The sequence below is a fragment of the Staurois parvus genome, unplaced genomic scaffold (genome assembly GCF_062004578.1).
Source record: "Staurois parvus isolate SC_StPar_1 unplaced genomic scaffold, SC_StPar_1.0 ptg000221l, whole genome shotgun sequence".
NCBI classification, from domain to species: Eukaryota; Metazoa; Chordata; class Amphibia; order Anura; family Ranidae; genus Staurois; species Staurois parvus.
In genome coordinates this window covers 3,085,344-3,104,298 of record NW_028318017.1, presented here as the reverse complement: position 1 = coordinate 3,104,298, position 18,955 = coordinate 3,085,344, and the positions used below count along the sequence as shown (strand labels likewise).

The 18,955-nt window shown below is 42.8% G+C and overlaps 1 protein-coding gene and 1 pseudogene across 2 annotated transcripts in view; both read right to left on the bottom strand.

Moving 5' to 3' along the window:
• The window catches only part of LOC149460789 (uncharacterized), a 58,553-nt pseudogene extending 56,868 nt beyond the window's left edge, over positions 1–1,685 (bottom strand). Inside the window, exon 1 of the transcript XR_016313027.1 lies at positions 842–1,685. The product of XR_016313027.1 is annotated as an uncharacterized LOC149460789 (transcript). The remainder of the gene's footprint in view (positions 1–841) is intronic.
• A 4,959-nt stretch (positions 1,686–6,644) lies between these two features.
• Positions 6,645–18,592, bottom strand: LOC149460788 (uncharacterized). The gene is made up of 4 exons (XM_089679245.1): positions 18,500–18,592; positions 18,217–18,420; positions 17,974–18,115; positions 6,645–6,769 (listed from the first exon to the last, which is right to left on the bottom strand). Exons 2-4 carry the CDS (start codon positions 18,346–18,348, stop codon positions 6,645–6,647), a joined length of 399 nt encoding a protein of 132 aa, XP_089535371.1. The 5' UTR covers positions 18,349–18,420; positions 18,500–18,592.
• Between the last annotated feature and the right edge of the window lie 363 nt (positions 18,593–18,955).

Below are 18,955 nucleotides of genomic sequence, written 5' to 3'. Positions count from 1 at the left end.
AGTGGATCCTTTCTACAGAAAGGCTTTGTCTCGAATGGCTCAGCTATCTGCTCCTCAGCCCCCATGGACTTGTATCCAGACTTTGATTCAGGAACCAAGGACTCCATTGTGTTGTTGGAACAAATCTTCCTCATACTACACTTAGATCAGCGCTGCTGTGTCTCCACTTGTATTAGTATGAAGCTGTGCCTGACCAAGGAAGATAAAGGGGCTATTTATAGAAAATGACATTATGACCACTAGATGGAGACAATGTTCACAGGAAATAAAATACGGACAAAACTCGTCACAGCTGGGAGAAAGCCGCTCACATTCGTTCCAATAAATTTTTGTGAAATCTCCCACCACAAAATGTACTCAGCCAATGAAAGGTGATGACTCCATTTTTATTCTTCTCCTGCTATCAATGGCCAACCCGTTCCCACACTTCATCCGTGTCTTTGGTGTCCTCTGATCTCCTTATGAACTGTTTCTTCCATGATGAAGATCAGCCATGGAGTATATTTGAGGTGTATATCAGGGTGTGCTTCTTCCCCACATGAGAGCTGAGATGTCCAGCAACATTCATCTAGAGGACATTTCCCGCACTCAAGGCACTAATACACCTCCAGGGTTGTGTGGGATCCCTGATGTACAGGAAGACAGGACTTCAGTGAGGAACATTTCTCGCACTCAGGACAGGAAAGTGGCTTCTCCCCACGTGAGAGCATTGATATTTGTAAAGACTGGAAGTCCTTTTAAACGTTTCTCCTCGTGTGAAGTCTCTGAGGTGTGTAAACACTGGTCTTGTCTTAGAAACATTTTCCGCACTCAGGACAGGAATAGTTTTTATTTGTGAGACCTTTGATGTTTGACAAGTACTGTTTTTCTTACAAAACATTTCCCGCACTTGGAACAGGAATACGGCCTTTCCCCCGTGTGATACATCTGATGTGTGACAAGTTCTGATTTCCGTACAAAACCTTTCCCACACCTAGAACAGGAATACAGCTTTTCGCCTGTGTGCAGTCTCTGATGATTTTTAAGGCTAGAATTATCTATAAAACATTTCCCGCACTCAGAACAGAAAAATGGCTTCTCCCCTGTGTGCGATCTTTGATGTATATAAACATAGGACTTCTGTGAAAAACATTTCCCACACTCAGGACAGGAATACGGTTTTTCCCCTGTGTGAGAACCCTGATGTGTGTAAAGATGGGACTTCTGTGAAAAACATTTCCCGCACTCAGGACAGGAATATGGTTTCTCTCCTGTGTGAATTCTGTTATGCACCTTAAGATAATATTTAAAACGGAAACATTTCCCGCACTCAGTACAGGAATACGGCTTCTCCCCCGTATGAGATCTTTTATGCACATTAAGTTTGGATTTAGAACAGAAACCCTTCCCGCACTCAGTACAGGAGAAGCTCTTCCCTGTTGGAAGGCCGGCCCGGTCCCGCACAGTCTGAGGTTCCTCAGGATACGAGGAATCCGATGGTCCATCTACACTGGGTGGTGCCGGATGGACATTGGAGGGAGCCGGGTTTTCTCCTGGACTATACTGTGTGATGTCCTCATCTTCTACTTTCCAGTCTGGAGACAAAGTGAGACAATCCTCGGAGGTTTTCCTCATCTCCCGGCCATGGACTAAAATACAAAGACAAAGAGGATTACTAGACAGGAGCTGATTGGTTCCCCCAAACCAAGACTCCGCCCACATCAGCCAGCTTGGTCTCTGAGGAGCTTACAATTCCACCCTCAAGGGAACTAGGAAATGGCTCCTCTGATCTCCTACCAGGTCATTTCTTTATTCATGGACCTTAGTCAGAGAGTGAGGAAACAACCAGAACTGTCTTTTATAGGAGGGACAGTGATGAGGGGATTATAGGACGAGGGTCCCCACCCCCTCTATCACTCATCGCCATCTTCCCAACACAAGAAGTACTGCACTTCCTTATTTACTCCATGATTTAGTCATGAAGAACAGCGGGGCTGAGCCCCACCAGAGGTCAGAGAGTGAGGATGGGGGGAGAACAACCAAGATGAAGACTGGACTGATCCTGAAGACCACCATCATTGGGGTATTGACTCCTCCCTCATTATCACTTTCTGTTTAAGAGTCTAAAGTTGGAGGATGTTATCACATTATTATCAACATGTAAAAGTCTGTGCTCCAATCACATCATCCGATATAAAATGTCCAGCTGGTAGGAAATGGGTGTAACAAAAGAGAATCCATATTATGTGTATATATAGCAGTGGGGGGAGGGGGAGAGCAGAGGTCAGGACTATGGAATGTACAATATAGAGTATATAGTGCAGGGGTCAGGAGTATGTAATGTACAACATAGAGTATATAGTGCAGGGGTCAGGAGTATGGAATGTACAATATAAATTATATAATGTAAGAGCCATAATATTGGTATTAGTAATCAGTGGAAGCCTAAATGTTTACTGTAGACAAGTTGCAGAGATCCCACACCGCTGCCTCCCATCTCCTGAGACTGCACTCAGTGACTTGGGTCTGAGACTATACAGACATATCCCTCCACCCGGCACAGCCAGCAGACAACAGAGCAAGTAACCTTCGAGACATTGTGCTGTCAGAGATTTTTCTAGATTCAGGATATGGGGTAGAAGGCTCAAAGCACAGGCCCCAGGTGCTGTCATGGTCAGAGGTCAGGCTTAGGGACCAGTAGTTATAGCAGCAGACCAAACAATAGGATAGGTATACAGCAAGTCACCCTGGCAGATGATGAAGGCTCACCTGAGGTGCGGGGTCCAAGCACTAACCAGTATTCACCAGAGCTCCTGATGGTGGAGATCAGTTTTACTGTTAGTTTCAGGTTGCATTTTTCAAGATCGGCCCACCAGGAGGTGAGCAAGCCAGGACCCAGTAACAGATATGGCAGGTAGGGTTCAAGCTGAAGCGTAGTCAGTAAACAAGCCAAGGGTCAGTAACAAGTGGTTGCAGGTTGGGGTGAGGCAGAATCATAGGAACAAGCCAATGGGCAGTAGTGAAGGTACAGAGAGTAGCAGGAGGGACAAGAGTGAGATACTGGCTGGAGAGCACAATAATCTGGCAAACAGGAAGTGCAGAGACATGGCCTATATCAGGAAGTTCATTGGAGGAGCGAGGGGTTCAAGGTTCAGTAGACAACAAGGCACAAGGCAAGATTGTCCAATGGATTAGGCAAAGTGCTGTCCAACATCTCTGGTAGCTCAGTGAGAAGAGCTACTGCCAGACACAGTAGAGTTCCTGGATTCAAGTCCATGCCCTGGACTCACCTCCTCCCAGGATGTCCACTGGATATCTTAGGGCTAGGTCTGTGAGGAAACCTGTGATGGAATTCTCTTGTTAATCTAGAGGCATGAACATTCTACTCAGACTCCCAAGAATTTTCTTTTGGTCCATATCCTTCCCATTGAACCAGATATTGTAATCTGTTCCTAAAGATCCTGGAATCAAGGATTTTCTCCAAATTCTCCTTCACCCTGCACCTCAATGGATGGAAGAGGTGGAAGAATTCTTCCAGGGAAAGGATTTTCATGAAACGGTTTGAGTAGCAATATGTGAAAAACTGTCAGGAAGTTTTAAATGAAAGGTGACCGGGTTGATTTGAGCAGAAATCTGAAACTGAGCCACAAACCTTTGACCCAACTTAGCAGATGGAACATGAACCTTCAAATTTTTAATTGATAACCAAACTTTGTCACCCACATGAAAGGTAGGAAGTGATCTGCGATGTCTTTTGTAACATTCCTGAGCTTCCCTCAAAGTCTCAATCAATTTCTCCTGAATCTCCTGCAATGTAGTTAGTCTGTTGGTAACAGCAGGAATTGGAGTTGAGATAGGGAGATCAGAAATAAAAACTGGATGATAGCAGTGTTTAGGTAAAAGGGACTTTGTGAAGTGGAACTACGTCTAGAATTGTTATATGCAAACTCTGCAGTGGGAAGACAGTCCACCCAGTCATCCTGAAGATAAGTGACAAAACACCGAAGATACTGCTCCAGATCTTGATTGGTTCTCTCGGTCTGACCATTAGACTGGGGATGAAAAACAGAGGACAGATTCATTGTAACACCTAATGCTGAGCAAAAGCTTTTCCAAAATTTTGAAGTGAACTGCACTCCTCTGTCAGACACCACATCATCAGGGATTCCATGCAGTTTAAAGACTTCTCGAACCATCAGTTCCGCAGTTTCTTCAGCAGTGGGGCATCCCCTTCACTGGAACAAAATGGGCCATCTTTGTGAACGGTCAACAACTACCAAAATAGTGGTCATCCCTTTTGAGGGAGGTAAATCAACCGTAGAAATTGACCCCCATGGTCTTGATGGAAAAGGGAGTGGCTGAAGCAACCCCAAAGGAGAAGCTCCGGGAGTCATACTGCATGCACATGTCAGGCACGAGGCCCTATAGCGTTTGATATCTTTCTTGGAACCAGGTCATCAAAAGGAACGTGATAAATGTTCTTCAGTCTTAGAAACCCCAAAATGCCCAGCAGTTTTGGAATCATAAACCAACCTGAGGGCTTCAATCTGAGCAGATTCAGGTACAAAGAGATGATGCTCTTGAATCCAAAAGCCACTCTTATAAGCCATGTTAATGTCTTTAGGTGGATAATTGAAAAGTGGGTCATTCTCATACACCTCTTTAAGAAGATTCAAGAATGCCTTAGAACTTGTGGCCCCTAGAAAGTTCTTTTGAGTCAGTTGTTTTCCTGGAGAGGCCCAGACAACATCCGTGATAAGGCATCAGCCTTACCATCTCTTGACACACGTCGATACGAGAAAATAAAAAATTAAACCTGGAAAAAAACAGCAACCAAAGTGCTTGTCTAGAAGACAATTTCTTGGCAGAATGGATGAATTCTAGATTTTTATGATCAGTGAGAACAGTCACAAGATGCTTACCCCCTTCCAACAGATTCCTCCATTTGGAAAAAAAACTTCCTTATGCTTACCCCCTTCCAGCAACTCCTTACTCCAAATGTCACAATTCATTTCTGCTGATGAGATCAAGCGAAAAAAATAGGCACAGGGAAAAGATGGCTCCCACGGCAGAGTCTGAGGCATCCACTCCCACAATAAAAGATAGTTCAGGATCAGGATGTACCAATATTGGTGCAGAAGTGAAAAGAGTCTTTAGCTTACTAAAAGCAGTCTGTCAGAGATCCGGGTATGACCAGGGATGTGTGGACTGACACAGGGAAGTAGCAGGCTTCAGGAACACAGGCGTAGTCAGGGCTGGAGAGGTGGAATGGTCAGGCAGGCCGTAAGGTACTGTCAGGCACCGCTCGGCGGGATCTCTAGTGACCCACAGAACAGGATTCCCCAGGGCGCGGAGTCTAAGCCCCAGTCTGCCTTTTCACCAGAGCCCCTGATGGTGGGGATGGACTTGGCGCAGGACTGAGACCAGGTCACGGCCCTTGAGTGCACACAACTGTGGTAGAGGGGTCCGCCGAGGGTATGTACCGGGGGAAAGCCTGATGTGAAGGGGCTGGCAGGTTTGCACAGTAGTGACTGGATCCGTGCGGGATGGATGGATCATCTGGGTAGCGTCAGGCGTAGTCAGGCAGGCCAGGTCAGCAACGTGCGGGCACTGAGGTACCGGAGGAGCAGGCAGAGAATAGTCAGGGTCACAAGCCGGGTTCAGTAACTCACGGGCAGCGCGGTACAGAGGATTAGGCAGGAGGATGGTCAGGCAAGCCAGGGGTTCAACAGGAAACGGTCAGCAGAGGTCAGGATCAAAGCATGGTCAGCAACTAGGCAGATAGGCAGGAACACAGGATACCAGGTACAGGGGCTCATGGGAAACATACACCAAGGCCCTGACTGCAGGTCTGGCCATTCCTTAAATACACCTCCTGCAATCAGCCCCAGGTGTTGGCTGATTGCAGGAGTGAGCTTCTGGCTGCTGAGAGCACCCGCTGGTCAGCCCTGGTACTGCAGCCCACACGGCAGGTGAGTCCCACCACCAGTGCGGAGTCCATTCCTGACACAGTCTGTGCCTCGTGACCATACAAAGGCACTCCTTTCTTTGTCAGCTGTGTAATTGGAGCTATTACCTTGGAGAAGTTTCTTATGAATTTCCTATAAGTTGGCAAATCCAACAAATTGTTGTATTTCCTTCACGTTTCCAGGTGCAGGCCAATCCACCACTGCCTTGATCTTCTTGGCATCCATGCTCACTCCTTCTGAATTAATAATATATCCCAAGAACTGGATCTGGGTTTGTTCAAACTCACATTTCTCCAATTTGATGTAAAGTCAGTTCATCCTTAATCTTTCGAAAACAGTGCAGACACGCTTGCGATGTTTCTTCAGGTTATCCGAAAAGATGAGAATATCATCCAGATATTGGACAAACTGGTCCAACAGATCTCCAAAAACATCATTGATGAAGAGCTGAAAATTTGCAGGAGCATGTAAGGGCCAAAAGGCATAACTAGGGACTCAAAGTGCCCATATCTGGTTCTAAAGGCAGTTTTCCATTTGACTCCTTAACAAATGCATACAAGGTTACTGTATATGCCCCCCGTAAGTCAAGTTTTGTAAAGATTTTGGCAGAGCGGAGTCTTTCCAACATTTCAGCGATTAATAGGAATCGATGCATGAACGAAAAGTGGAGTCCTTTTTCTCAACAAAGAACAGGGCTTACCCTGCAAGAGATGTTGAGGGTTTGATAAAGTCCTTCTCTAAATTCTCATCAAGCCACTCCTTGAGGGCCTTTAACTCAGGTTCTGATAGATTGAAAAGGCGGCCAAACGGTATTTCTGCCCCTGAAAGCAGTTCAATGGGACAATCGTATGGGCGTTGAGGAGGTGATCGTCATTCTTTTTATCACAGATATCTCAGAACTCATAGTATTGTGGAGGCAGGTTGTTATATCACTGGGTAGTTACAACTTGTGATTCCCTGATTGGTAAAGAACTTGTACAACATGGTTCTTTACAATGTTCCTCACAATGGGGGGGCATAAAATTTATTGTCCGTTCTCCTCAGTTGATGGAGGGGTTATGGGTAGAAAACCAAGGAATGTCCAAGATGACAGGAAATTTAGGTGATGTAATCAGCTGAAAGCTGATGGTCTCATAATGGTCAGCCTCAAACTGGAGTACCAGAGGAACCGTTTTATGGGTAACCATTCCTGATGATAAAGGTGAACCATCAACCGTCTCCATATCGATGGGGCAGATTTGTTTCTTGTGAGAATATTATTGTGGGCAAACTTCTATGTCCATAAAGTTCCCCCATTCCTAGAGTCCAGCATAGCAGAACATGGGATTTCACATTCATGGCCCTCATGGGATTTCACATTCATGGCCCTCATGGGATTTCACATTCATGGCCCTCAGTGATAAGTTTAATAGGGACAACAAAATGAGACTATAAAACCCATTTTGTTTTTTTTTTTCATGGATCAATGGAGAGATAGACCGGGTAATGGAAATTATTTGTTCAGGCACTATACTGTCACAGAAATTGTTCTTTTAACTTTGCTAGGACAATTATAGACATAAGACAATATAGACACAAGTTCTCCAAACATTTTCTCTTGAGTAGAAATGGATTACTTAATAGCATCTACCTGCATAGGTTCGGGTATGTTAGAATCTGGAGAAACTTTTAGATCCTTCAGTCACAAAAGTCTCAAAGGTATTCAGAGTTACATAGTTAGTCTGGTTGAAAAAAAAGACAAAAGTCCATCCAGTTCAACCAAAAAAAAAAAGAAATTATAATCCTATACCCACAGTTGATCCAGAGGAAAGCAAAAAACCCAGCAAAGCATGATCCAATTTGCTCCTGCTGGGAAACATTTTCCTTCCTGATCCCTTGAGAGGTAATCAGATATTCCCTGGATCAACTTTACCTATAAATGATATATCCAGTTATATTCTGTGTATCCAAGAAAGAATCCAGGACTTTCCTACAGCAATCCACTGAGCTGGGCAGAACCAACTCTTGAGGGAGTCTATTCCACATTCTCACAGCTCTTACTGTGTAGAAACCTTTCCGTGTTTGGAGATTACATTTCTTTTCCTCCAGATGTAAAGAGCGCCCCCTTGTCCTCTGTGATGATCTCAGGGTGAATAACTACACCGAGTTCACTATATGAACCACTGATGTATTTATACATGGAGATCATATCCCCCCTTATGTATTATACATGGAGATCATATCCCCCTTATGTATTATACATGGAGATCATATCCCCCCCTTATGTATTATACATGGAGATCATATCCCTCCCTTATGTATTATACATGGAGATCATATCCCCTTATGTATTCTACATGGAGATCATATCCCCCCCTTATGTATTATACATGGTGATCATATCCCCCCTTATGTATTATACATGGAGATCATATCCCCCCTTATGTACTATACATGGAGATCATAAGCCCCCCCCCCTTATGTATTATACATGGAGATCATATCCCCCCTTATGTATTATACATGGAGATCATATCCCCCTTATGTATTATACATGGTGATCATATCCCCCTTATGTATTATACATGGAGATCATATCCCCCCCTTATATATTATACATGGAGATCATATCCCCCTTATGTATTATACATGGAGATCATATCCCCCCTTATGTATTATACAGGGAGATCATATCCCCCTTATGTATTATACATGGAGATCATATCCCCCCCTTATGTATTATACATGGAGATCATATCCCCCCCTTATATATTATACATGGAGATCATATCCCCCCCTTATATATTATACATGGAGATCATATCCCCCTTATGTATTATACATGGAGATCATATCCCCCCCTTATATATTATACATGGAGATCATATCCCCCCCTTATGTATTATACATGGAGATCATATCCCCCCTTATGTATTATACATGGAGATCATATCCCCCCCTTATGTATTATACATGGAGATCATATCCCCCCCTTATGTATTATACATGGAGATCATATCCCCCTTATGTATTATACATGGAGATCATATCCCCCCTTATGTATTATACATGGAGATCATATCCCCCTTATGTATTATACATGGACATCATATCCCCCCTTATATATTATACATGGAGATCATATCCCCCTTATGTATTATACATGGAGATCATATCCCCCCCTTATGTATTATACATGGACATCATATCCCCCCCTTATATATTATACATGGAGATCATATCCCCCTTATGTATTATACATGGAGATCATATCCCCCCCTTATGTATTATACATGGAGATCATATCCCCCCTTATGTATTATACATGGAGATCATATCCCCCTTATGTATTATACATGGAGATCATATCCCCCCCTTATGTATTATACATGGAGATCATATCCCCCCCTTATATATTATACATGGAGATCATATCCCCCCTTATATATTATACATGGAGATCATATCCCCCTTATGTATTATACATGGAGATCATATCCCCCCCTTATGTATTATACATGGAGATCATATCCCCCCCCTTATGTATTATACATGGTGATCATATCCCCCCTTATGTATTATACATGGAGATCATATCCCCCCTTATGTATTATACATGGAGATCATATCCCCCCCTTATGTATTATACATGGAGATCATATCCCCCCCTTATGTATTATACATGGTGATCATATCCCCCCTTATGTATTATACATGGAGATCATATCCCCCCTTATGTATTATACATGGAGATCATATCCCCCCTTATGTATTATACATGGAGATCATATCCCCCTTATGTATTATACATGGAGATCATATCCCCCTTATGTATTATACATGGAGATCATATCCCCCCCCTTATGTATTATACATGGAGATCATATCCCCCCTTATGTATTATACATGGTGATCATATCCCTCCTTATGTATTATACATGGAGATCATATCCCCCCCTTATGTATTATACATGGTGATCATATCCCCCCCTTATGTATTATACATGGAGATCATATCCCCCCTTATGTATTATACATGGAGATCATATCCCCCCTTATGTATTATACATGGAGATCATATCCCCCCCTTATGTATTATACATGGAGATCATATCCCCCTTATGTATTATACATGGAGATCATATCCCCCTTATGTATTATACATGGAGATCATATCCCCCCTTATGTATTATACATGGAGGTCATATCCCCCCTTATGTATTATACATGGAGATCATATCCCCCTTATGTATTATACATGGAGATCATATCCCCCTTATGTATTATACATGGAGGTCATATCCCCCCTTATGTATTATACATGGAGATCATATCCCCTTATGTATTATACATGGTGATCATATCCCCCTTATGTATTATACATGGAGATCATATCCCCCCTTATGTATTATACATGGAGATCATATCCCCCCTTATGTATTATACATGGAGATCATATCCCCCCTTATGTATTATACATGGAGATCATATCCCCCTTATGTATTATACATGGAGATCATATCCCCCCCTTATGTATTATACATGGAGATCATATCCCCCCTTATGTATTATACATGGAGATCATATCCCCCCTTATGTATTATACATGGTGATCATATCCCCCTTATGTATTATACATGGAGGTCATATCCCCCCTTATGTATTATACATGGAGGTCATATCCCCCCTTATGTATTATACATGGAGATCATATCCCCCTTATGTATTATACATGGAGATCATATCCCCCCTTATGTATTATACATGGTGATCATATCCCCCCTTATGTATTATACATGGTGATCATATCCCCCTTATGTATTATACATGGAGATCATATCCCCCCTTATGTATTATACATGGAGATCATATCCCCCTTATGTATTATACATGGAGATCATATCCCCCTTATGTATTATACATGGAGATCATATCCCCCCTTATGTATTATACATGGAGATCATATCCCCCTTATGTATTATACATGGAGATCATATCCCCCTTATGTATTATACATGGTGGTCATATCCCCCCTTATGTATTATACATGGAGATCATATCCCCCCTTATGTATTATACATGGAGATCATATCCCTCCCTTATGTATTATACATGGAGATCATATCCCCTTATGTATTCTACATGGAGATCATATCCCCCCCTTATGTACTATACATGGTGATCATATCCCCCCTTATGTATTATACATGGAGATCATATCCCCCCTTATGTACTATACATGGAGATCATAAGCCCCCCCCCCTTATGTATTATACATGGAGATCATATCCCCCCTTATGTATTATACATGGAGATCATATCCCCCTTATGTATTATACATGGTGATCATATCCCCCTTATGTATTATACATGGAGATCATATCCCCCCCTTATATATTATACATGGAGATCATATCCCCCTTATGTATTATACATGGAGATCATATCCCCCCTTATGTATTATACAGGGAGATCATATCCCCCTTATGTATTATACATGGAGATCATATCCCCCCCTTATGTATTATACATGGAGATCATATCCCCCCCTTATATATTATACATGGAGATCATATCCCCCCCTTATATATTATACATGGAGATCATATCCCCCTTATGTATTATACATAGAGATCATATCCCCCCCTTATATATTATACATGGAGATCATATCCCCCCCTTATGTATTATACATGGTGATCATATCCCCCCTTATGTATTATACATGGAGATCATATCCCCCCCTTATGTATTATACATGGAGATCATATTCCCCCCTTATGTATTATACATGGAGATCATATCCCCCCTTATGTATTATACATGGAGATCATATCCCCCTTATGTATTATACATGGACATCATATCCCCCCCTTATATATTATACATGGAGATCATATCCCCCTTATGTATTATACATGGAGATCATATCCCCCCTTATGTATTATACATGGACATCATATCCCCCCCTTATGTATTATACATGGAGATCATATCCCCCTTATGTATTATACATGGAGATCATATCCCCCCCTTATGTATTATACATGGAGATCATATCCCCCCTTATGTATTATACATGGAGATCATATCCCCCTTATGTATTATACATGGAGATCATATCCCCCCCTTATGTATTATACATGGAGATCATATCCCCCCCTTATATATTATACATGGAGATCATATCCCCCCCTTATATATTATACATGGAGATCATATCCCCCTTATGTATTATACATGGAGATCATATCCCCCCCTTATATATTATACATGGAGATCATATCCCCCCCCTTATGTATTATACATGGTGATCATATCCCCCCTTATGTATTATACATGGAGATCATATCCCCCCCTTATGTATTATACATGGAGATCATATCCCCCCCTTATGTATTATACATGGAGATCATATCCCCCCCTTATGTATTATACATGGTGATCATATCCCCCCTTATGTATTATACATGGAGATCATATCCCCCCTTATGTATTATACATGGAGATCATATCCCCCTTATGTATTATACATGGAGATCATATCCCCCTTATGTATTATACATGGAGATCATATCCCCCCCTTATGTATTATACATGGAGATCATATCCCCCCCTTATGTATTATACATGGTGATCATATCCCCCCTTATGTATTATACATGGAGATCATATCCCCCCCTTATGTATTATACATGGTGATCATATCCCCCCCTTATGTATTATACATGGAGATCATATCCCCCCCTTATGTATTATACATGGAGATCATATCCCCCCCTTATGTATTATACATGGAGATCATATCCCCCCTTATGTATTATACATGGAGATCATATCCCCCCCTTATGTATTATACATGGAGATCATATCCCCCTTATGTATTATACATGGAGATCATATCCCCCCTTATGTATTATACATGGAGGTCATATCCCCCCTTATGTATTATACATGGAGATCATATCCCCTTATGTATTATACATGGTGATCATATCCCCCTTATGTATTATACATGGAGATCATATCCCCCCTTATGTATTATACATGGAGATCATATCCCCCCTTATGTATTATACATGGAGATCATATCCCCCTTATGTATTATACATGGAGATCATATCCCCCCTTATGTATTATACATGGAGATCATATCCCCCCTTATGTATTATACATGGAGATCATATCCCCCCTTATGTATTATACATGGAGATCATATCCCCCCTTATGTATTATACATGGAGATCATATCCCCCCTTATGTATTATACATGGAGATCATATCCCCCTTATGTTTTATACATGGAGATCATATCCCCCCCTTATGTATTATACATGGAGATCATATCCCCCCTTATGTATTATACATGGAGATCATATCCCCCCTTATGTATTATACATGGTGATCATATCCCCCTTATGTATTATACATGAAGGTCATATCCCCCCTTATGTATTATACATGGAGGTCATATCCCCCCTTATGTATTATACATGGAGATCATATCCCCCTTATGTATTATACATGGAGATCATATCCCCCCTTATGTATTATACATGGTGATCATATCCCCCCTTATGTATTATACATGGTGATCATATCCCCCTTATGTATTATACATGGAGATCATATCCCCCTTATGTATTATACATGGAGATCATATCCCCCCTTATGTATTATACATGGTGATCATATCCCCCTTATGTATTATACATGGAGATCATATCCCCCTTATGTATTATACATGGAGATCATATCCCCCCTTATGTATTATACATGGAGATCATATCCCCCTTATGTATTATACATGGTGGTCATATCCCCCTTAATCTCCTCTTCTCAGTAGAGAATACATTCAGTTCCTCTAATCTTTCCTCATAGCTGATCTCCTCCATGCCTCTTATCAGTTTAGTTGCCCTTCTCTGCACTTTCTCCAGTTCCCCAATGTTCTTTTTGTGAATTGGAGCCCAAAACTGAACTGCATATTACAGATGAGGTGTTACTAATGAATTGTACCGGGGGGGGCCGGGATGACATCTCTATCTGGAGTCTATACCTCTCCTAATACAAGAGAGGATTTTGCTCGCTTTAGAAGCCGCAGCTTGGCATTGCTGCCATTATTAAGCTTGTGATCTACCAGAACCCCCAGATCCTTCTCCACCATTGACCCCCCCAGATCCTTCTCCACCATAGACCCCCCCAGTTGTACCCCCCCAGTATGTATGATGCATGCATATTCTTAGCCCCCCAGTGCAGAACCTTACATTTATCAACATTAACCCTCATTGGCCCCATAGTCCCCCAATTACACAGAGCATTGAGGTCGGCTTGTAAGTTGGAGACATCCTGTAAGGACGTTATTCCCTGGCACAGCTTGAAATTATATTTTTAATTCCAGACCCTATTTTGTTTATAAATACATTAAAATGTAAGGGTCCCAACACTGAACCAATAACACCCCTAGACCATTCAGAGTATGAATCATTAACCACTACTCTCTGAAACCAAATTTCCAAACCAATTTTTCCCATAGACTTTACCTTACACATTAGCCGTGTGTGGGGAACTGTGTCAAATGCTTTTGCAAAATCCAAATATACCACGTCCACCGCCACCCCTCTGTCCAAGTATACCACGTCCACCGCCACCCCTCTGTCCAAGTATACCACGTCCACCGCCACCCCTCTGTCCAAGTATACCACATCCACCGCCACCCCTCTGTCCAAGTATACCACGTCCACCGCCACCCCTCTGTCCAAGTATACCACGTCCACCGCCACCCCTCTGTCCAAGTATACCACGTCCACCGCCACCCCTCTGTCCAAGTATACCACGTCCACCGCCACCCCTCTGTCCAAGTATACCACGTCCACTGCCAACCCTCATTCCAAGTATACCACGTCCACCACCACCCCTCTGTCCAAGTCTTCCATGTCCACAGCCATCCCTCTGTCCAAGTACACCACATCCACACCCACCCCTCTGTCCAAGTATACCACGTCCACTGCCAACCCTCATTCCAAGTATACCACGTCCACCACCACCCCTCTGTCCAAGTCTTCCATGTCCACAGCCATCCCTCTGTCCAAGTACACCACATCCACACCCACCCCTCTGTCCAAGGTATTTCTCACATCCTCCTAAAAAGAAATCACTTTGTTTGACAACTTCTGTCTTTCATGAATCCATGCTGTCTGTTGCTTAAAATATTTGTTTCAAGCAAGAACTCCTCTATGTGGTCTTTTATTAATCTCTCCAGTATCTTCCCAACTATAGAAGTTACACTAACAGGTCTATAATTGCTTGGGAAAGATTTTGACCACTTTTTAAATATTGGCCCCACATTGGCCTTACACCAATCCAGTGGTACTATGCCAGTCATTAAAGAGTCCTTGAAAATGAGAAACAATGGCTGTGAGATGGCAGAGCTGAATTCTTTAAGGCCCCCGTGGGTGTCTGCCATCCGGTCCAGGGGCTTTATTCACCTTTGTTCTGTCTAAATATTTCTGGATCATATCAATTGTGAGCCAATGTGGATCATCTGGGGGGTGTCAGTACCACGCCCATTATGGACAAGAGCCCCCCATGCTCCTTTGTATACACAGAGCTGAAGAAGGGATTTCATACATTGTCCTTCTCTTTGTCCCCAGTCACCCCCTCTAGATGGTTCTGTAAAGGGCCTACATGCTGGGACCGGACCTTTCTACTATTCATATATTGGAAGAATGTTTTGGGGTCGGTCCTGCTATCTTTTGCAATCTGTCGTTTGTTTTCAATTTCCTTTTTGCATATTCTGTTCTATGCTTTGTAATGTGTAAACGATGATCGCGTTCCTTCATTGTTATATTTAGTAAAAGCTCTTTTCTTATTATCTATAGCTTTTGTAACTTTGGCCGTAAGCCACATAGGTTTGATTTTTAGCCTTTTATACTTGTTGCCCATGGGAATATATTTTGCAGTGTGGTCACATACAGTCTTTTTGAAGAACTCCCATTTCTGTGTTGTGTTCATCGATGCCAATATTCCCTCCCAATCTAAGTCTTGGAGAGCAGCACTCAGCCTTGGAAAATTAGCTCTCTTAAAGTTGAGTGTCTTTATTTTTCCCATGTGGGCTTGCTGTTTACAGCTAACAATAAATGAAATCATGTTATGGTCACTGCTACCCGGATGTTCTTTTATATTGACATTCGTAATAAGATCTGCATGGTTTGAGATTAGCAGGTCCAGCAGAGTATCATTCCTAGTTGGGGCCTCTATGAACTATACCATAAAATTGTCCTGTAGTAGGTTTATACATTTTTGCCCTTTAACTGTTCCTGCAGTACCATTACTCCAGTCAATTTCCAGGTAGTTACCATCCCCCATTAATATCACTGTCCTAGACCTTGCAGCCCTTTCGATCTGTGCAAGGAGCTGAGTCTCCACCTCCTCATTAACACTGGGAGGCCTATAACAAACTCCATTGATTACCTTTGTAGCAAGTACCCCCATGTGCAGTTCCACCCATAAAGCTTCAGCCTCATCACACTCTCCATCAACTAGGTCCTCTTTTACACTCGCTCTGAGATCACTTCTCACATAGAGACAGACACCACCACCTTTCCTATTTTCCCCGTCTCTACAAAAGAGAACCTAGCCAGGAATATGAATGGCCCAGTCATGTGAAGAATGAAGCCAAGATTCAGCAATACCAATTCAATCCTAGTTCTCTTCATGCACCAAACCTTCCAACTCACCTATTTTCCTGAGCAACCTTCTGGCATTGGTGAACAAACATTTTAATTAATTGACACCTTGTTCACACGGATTTTGCATATGTTATATTTTCGTACAAATCGTACCAATTCCAATGGTTGTTTGTAACATGGGAACCTTCTTATAATCTGCCATAGCCCTCCCCCCATCTTTCCCCATTCCACCCACCAATAAGGACTGACCCATGTCTGATCTGTCTGCCACATTATCCTCTAATTTGTGGCCTCCATGTTTGGGCTAGATTATTCTGTCATGGTCAGAGGTCGGGCTCGGAAACCAGTAGTTATAGCAGCAGACCAACCAACAGAATAAGTATACATCAAGTCACCCTGGCAGATGACGCAGGCTCACTTGAGGTATGGGGTCTAAGCACTAACTGGTATTCACCACAGCTCCTGATGGTGGAAATGGGTTTTGCTGTGTGCTAGTACCAGGTTGCAGTTCTCAGGATCGCCCCACCAGGAGGTGAGCAAGCCAAGACTCAGTAACAGTTATGGTGGGTAGGGATCAAGCAGAAGCATCATCAGTAAACAAGCCAAGTGTCAGTAACAAGTGGTTGGAGGTTGGGATGAGACAGAATTTTAGACAAGCCAAAGGTCAGTAGCAAAGGTACAGATGGTAGCTGGAGAGACAAGAGCAAGATACTGGCTGGAGAAGGCACAATAATATTGCAAACAGGAAGTGCAGAGACATGGCTTAAATCAGGAAGTTCATGGGAGGAGCCAAGAGTTCAAGGTTCAGCAGAAAACAAGGCACAAGGCAGGATTATCCAATGGAGCAGACAGAGTGCTGTCCAACATCTCAGGTAGTGAGAGGAGATACTGCCAGACACAGTAGAGGACTCGGGTTCAAGTCCAGGCCCTGACAGGTGCCTAGGTTGAGCAGAGGCTATGAATCAATATTTTCCTTCCAACTGAACCCCAGAATCTACATCAATCCAGTCTAGATACAGCAGATGAAAGAGAAGGTACCCTGGAAGAGTCAGGCACAAGGCAGAAGACCCCAGTCACATGTCCTGGGTGCCTACATTATGCAATGCTTATAGTAAAAATCAACATTTTGCTGCCAGCTGATCCCCAGAACCTCCATAAATCCAGTCTAGATACATAAATTGTGTCTGCAGCACAGAGAAGGAAGATTATCCGAGAGAAATCCAGGAATACAGGACGGGGAACACAGCTCAGGAAAGTGACCAGGGGATTACAGGCTGATATCACCCAGTCCCCGCCCTACTCTGGACCAATCAGTGAGCAGTATGGGTGGAGGAATGGATTTAGTGTTCATGACCCACCTGTGCTGATCTCTGTAGGAGTGTCCTCCTCTATAAATGTCCCCGTTATTCCATCCTCCTCCATAGACTGCTGATCATCCCTCACATACGCCTCTTCTTCTTCTGATTTAACCTCAACTTTTATATCTATCAGATCTTCACCCTAAACCAAGAAAAAAAAATCAAATGTAAAATATAAACTCACATGACAATTGCACAAATTGTCTCCACAAGTTTATGTTGTAGATACTCTGTCCCACCAACCTTGTAATGGTGAGGGATGGTGTGACCTTCCTGTGTGAAATCCTGGGAATACAAAGAATGGAGACATCTCTCTGATGATTTACTGGTATTGGGTGCCTCTATCATATCTTTGTGACCTTCTGAGGACTCCATCACTCCATACTCCTCATCCTCCTCTTTAAATTCTTCCTTAACAACAATATTATAATCCCAGAGGATTCCACTCTGAAAGATATAAATAAAATTCATTGTAACAAACATGCTGTGTATAAATCATAACTATCAGTGATTGTTCCTCATCTACCTGATGATGGTGAGGGATGGTGTGACCTTCCTGTGTGGAATCCCGGGAATACAGAGGACGGGGACATCTCTCTGGTGGGTTCCCATGACTGGATCCATCTGTAGGAAACACACACACTGACTGAATCCATTGTTTTTATGTGTTTATCAGATGATGGGGGATCTAGGTGGATCCTCCGTACTGCTCTCTCCTTTACAATAAAGTCTCCTCTTACCCGGTGATGTGAGGGGCGGCTGATTGTCCATCATGACGTCCTTGTAGAGATCCTTGTGTCCTTCTAAATACTCCCACTCCTCCATGGAGAAATAGACAGTGACACCCTGACACCTTATAGGAACCTGACACACACAATGATACAGTCACCATCCAGACACATCCCTTGTCTGTTACTGGAGAATGTCCCAGAATTCCCGGCACCGCTCACCTCTCCTGTCAGCAGCTCAGTGATCTCTCTGG

Coding starts and splice junctions, on each gene's coding strand:
- LOC149460788 (XM_089679245.1), bottom strand. CDS start 18,348: ATGGAGTCCTCAGAAGGTCACAAAGATATGATAGAGGCACCCAATACC. Junction 18,116..18,216: donor CCATCCCTCACCATTACAAG/GTTGGTGGGACA, acceptor TTCTTGGTTTAG/GGTGAAGATCTGATAGATAT. Junction 6,770..17,973: donor TCCTACAGAGATCAGCACAG/GTGGGTCATGAA, acceptor AACTGCTTTCAG/GGGCAGAAATACCGTTTGGC.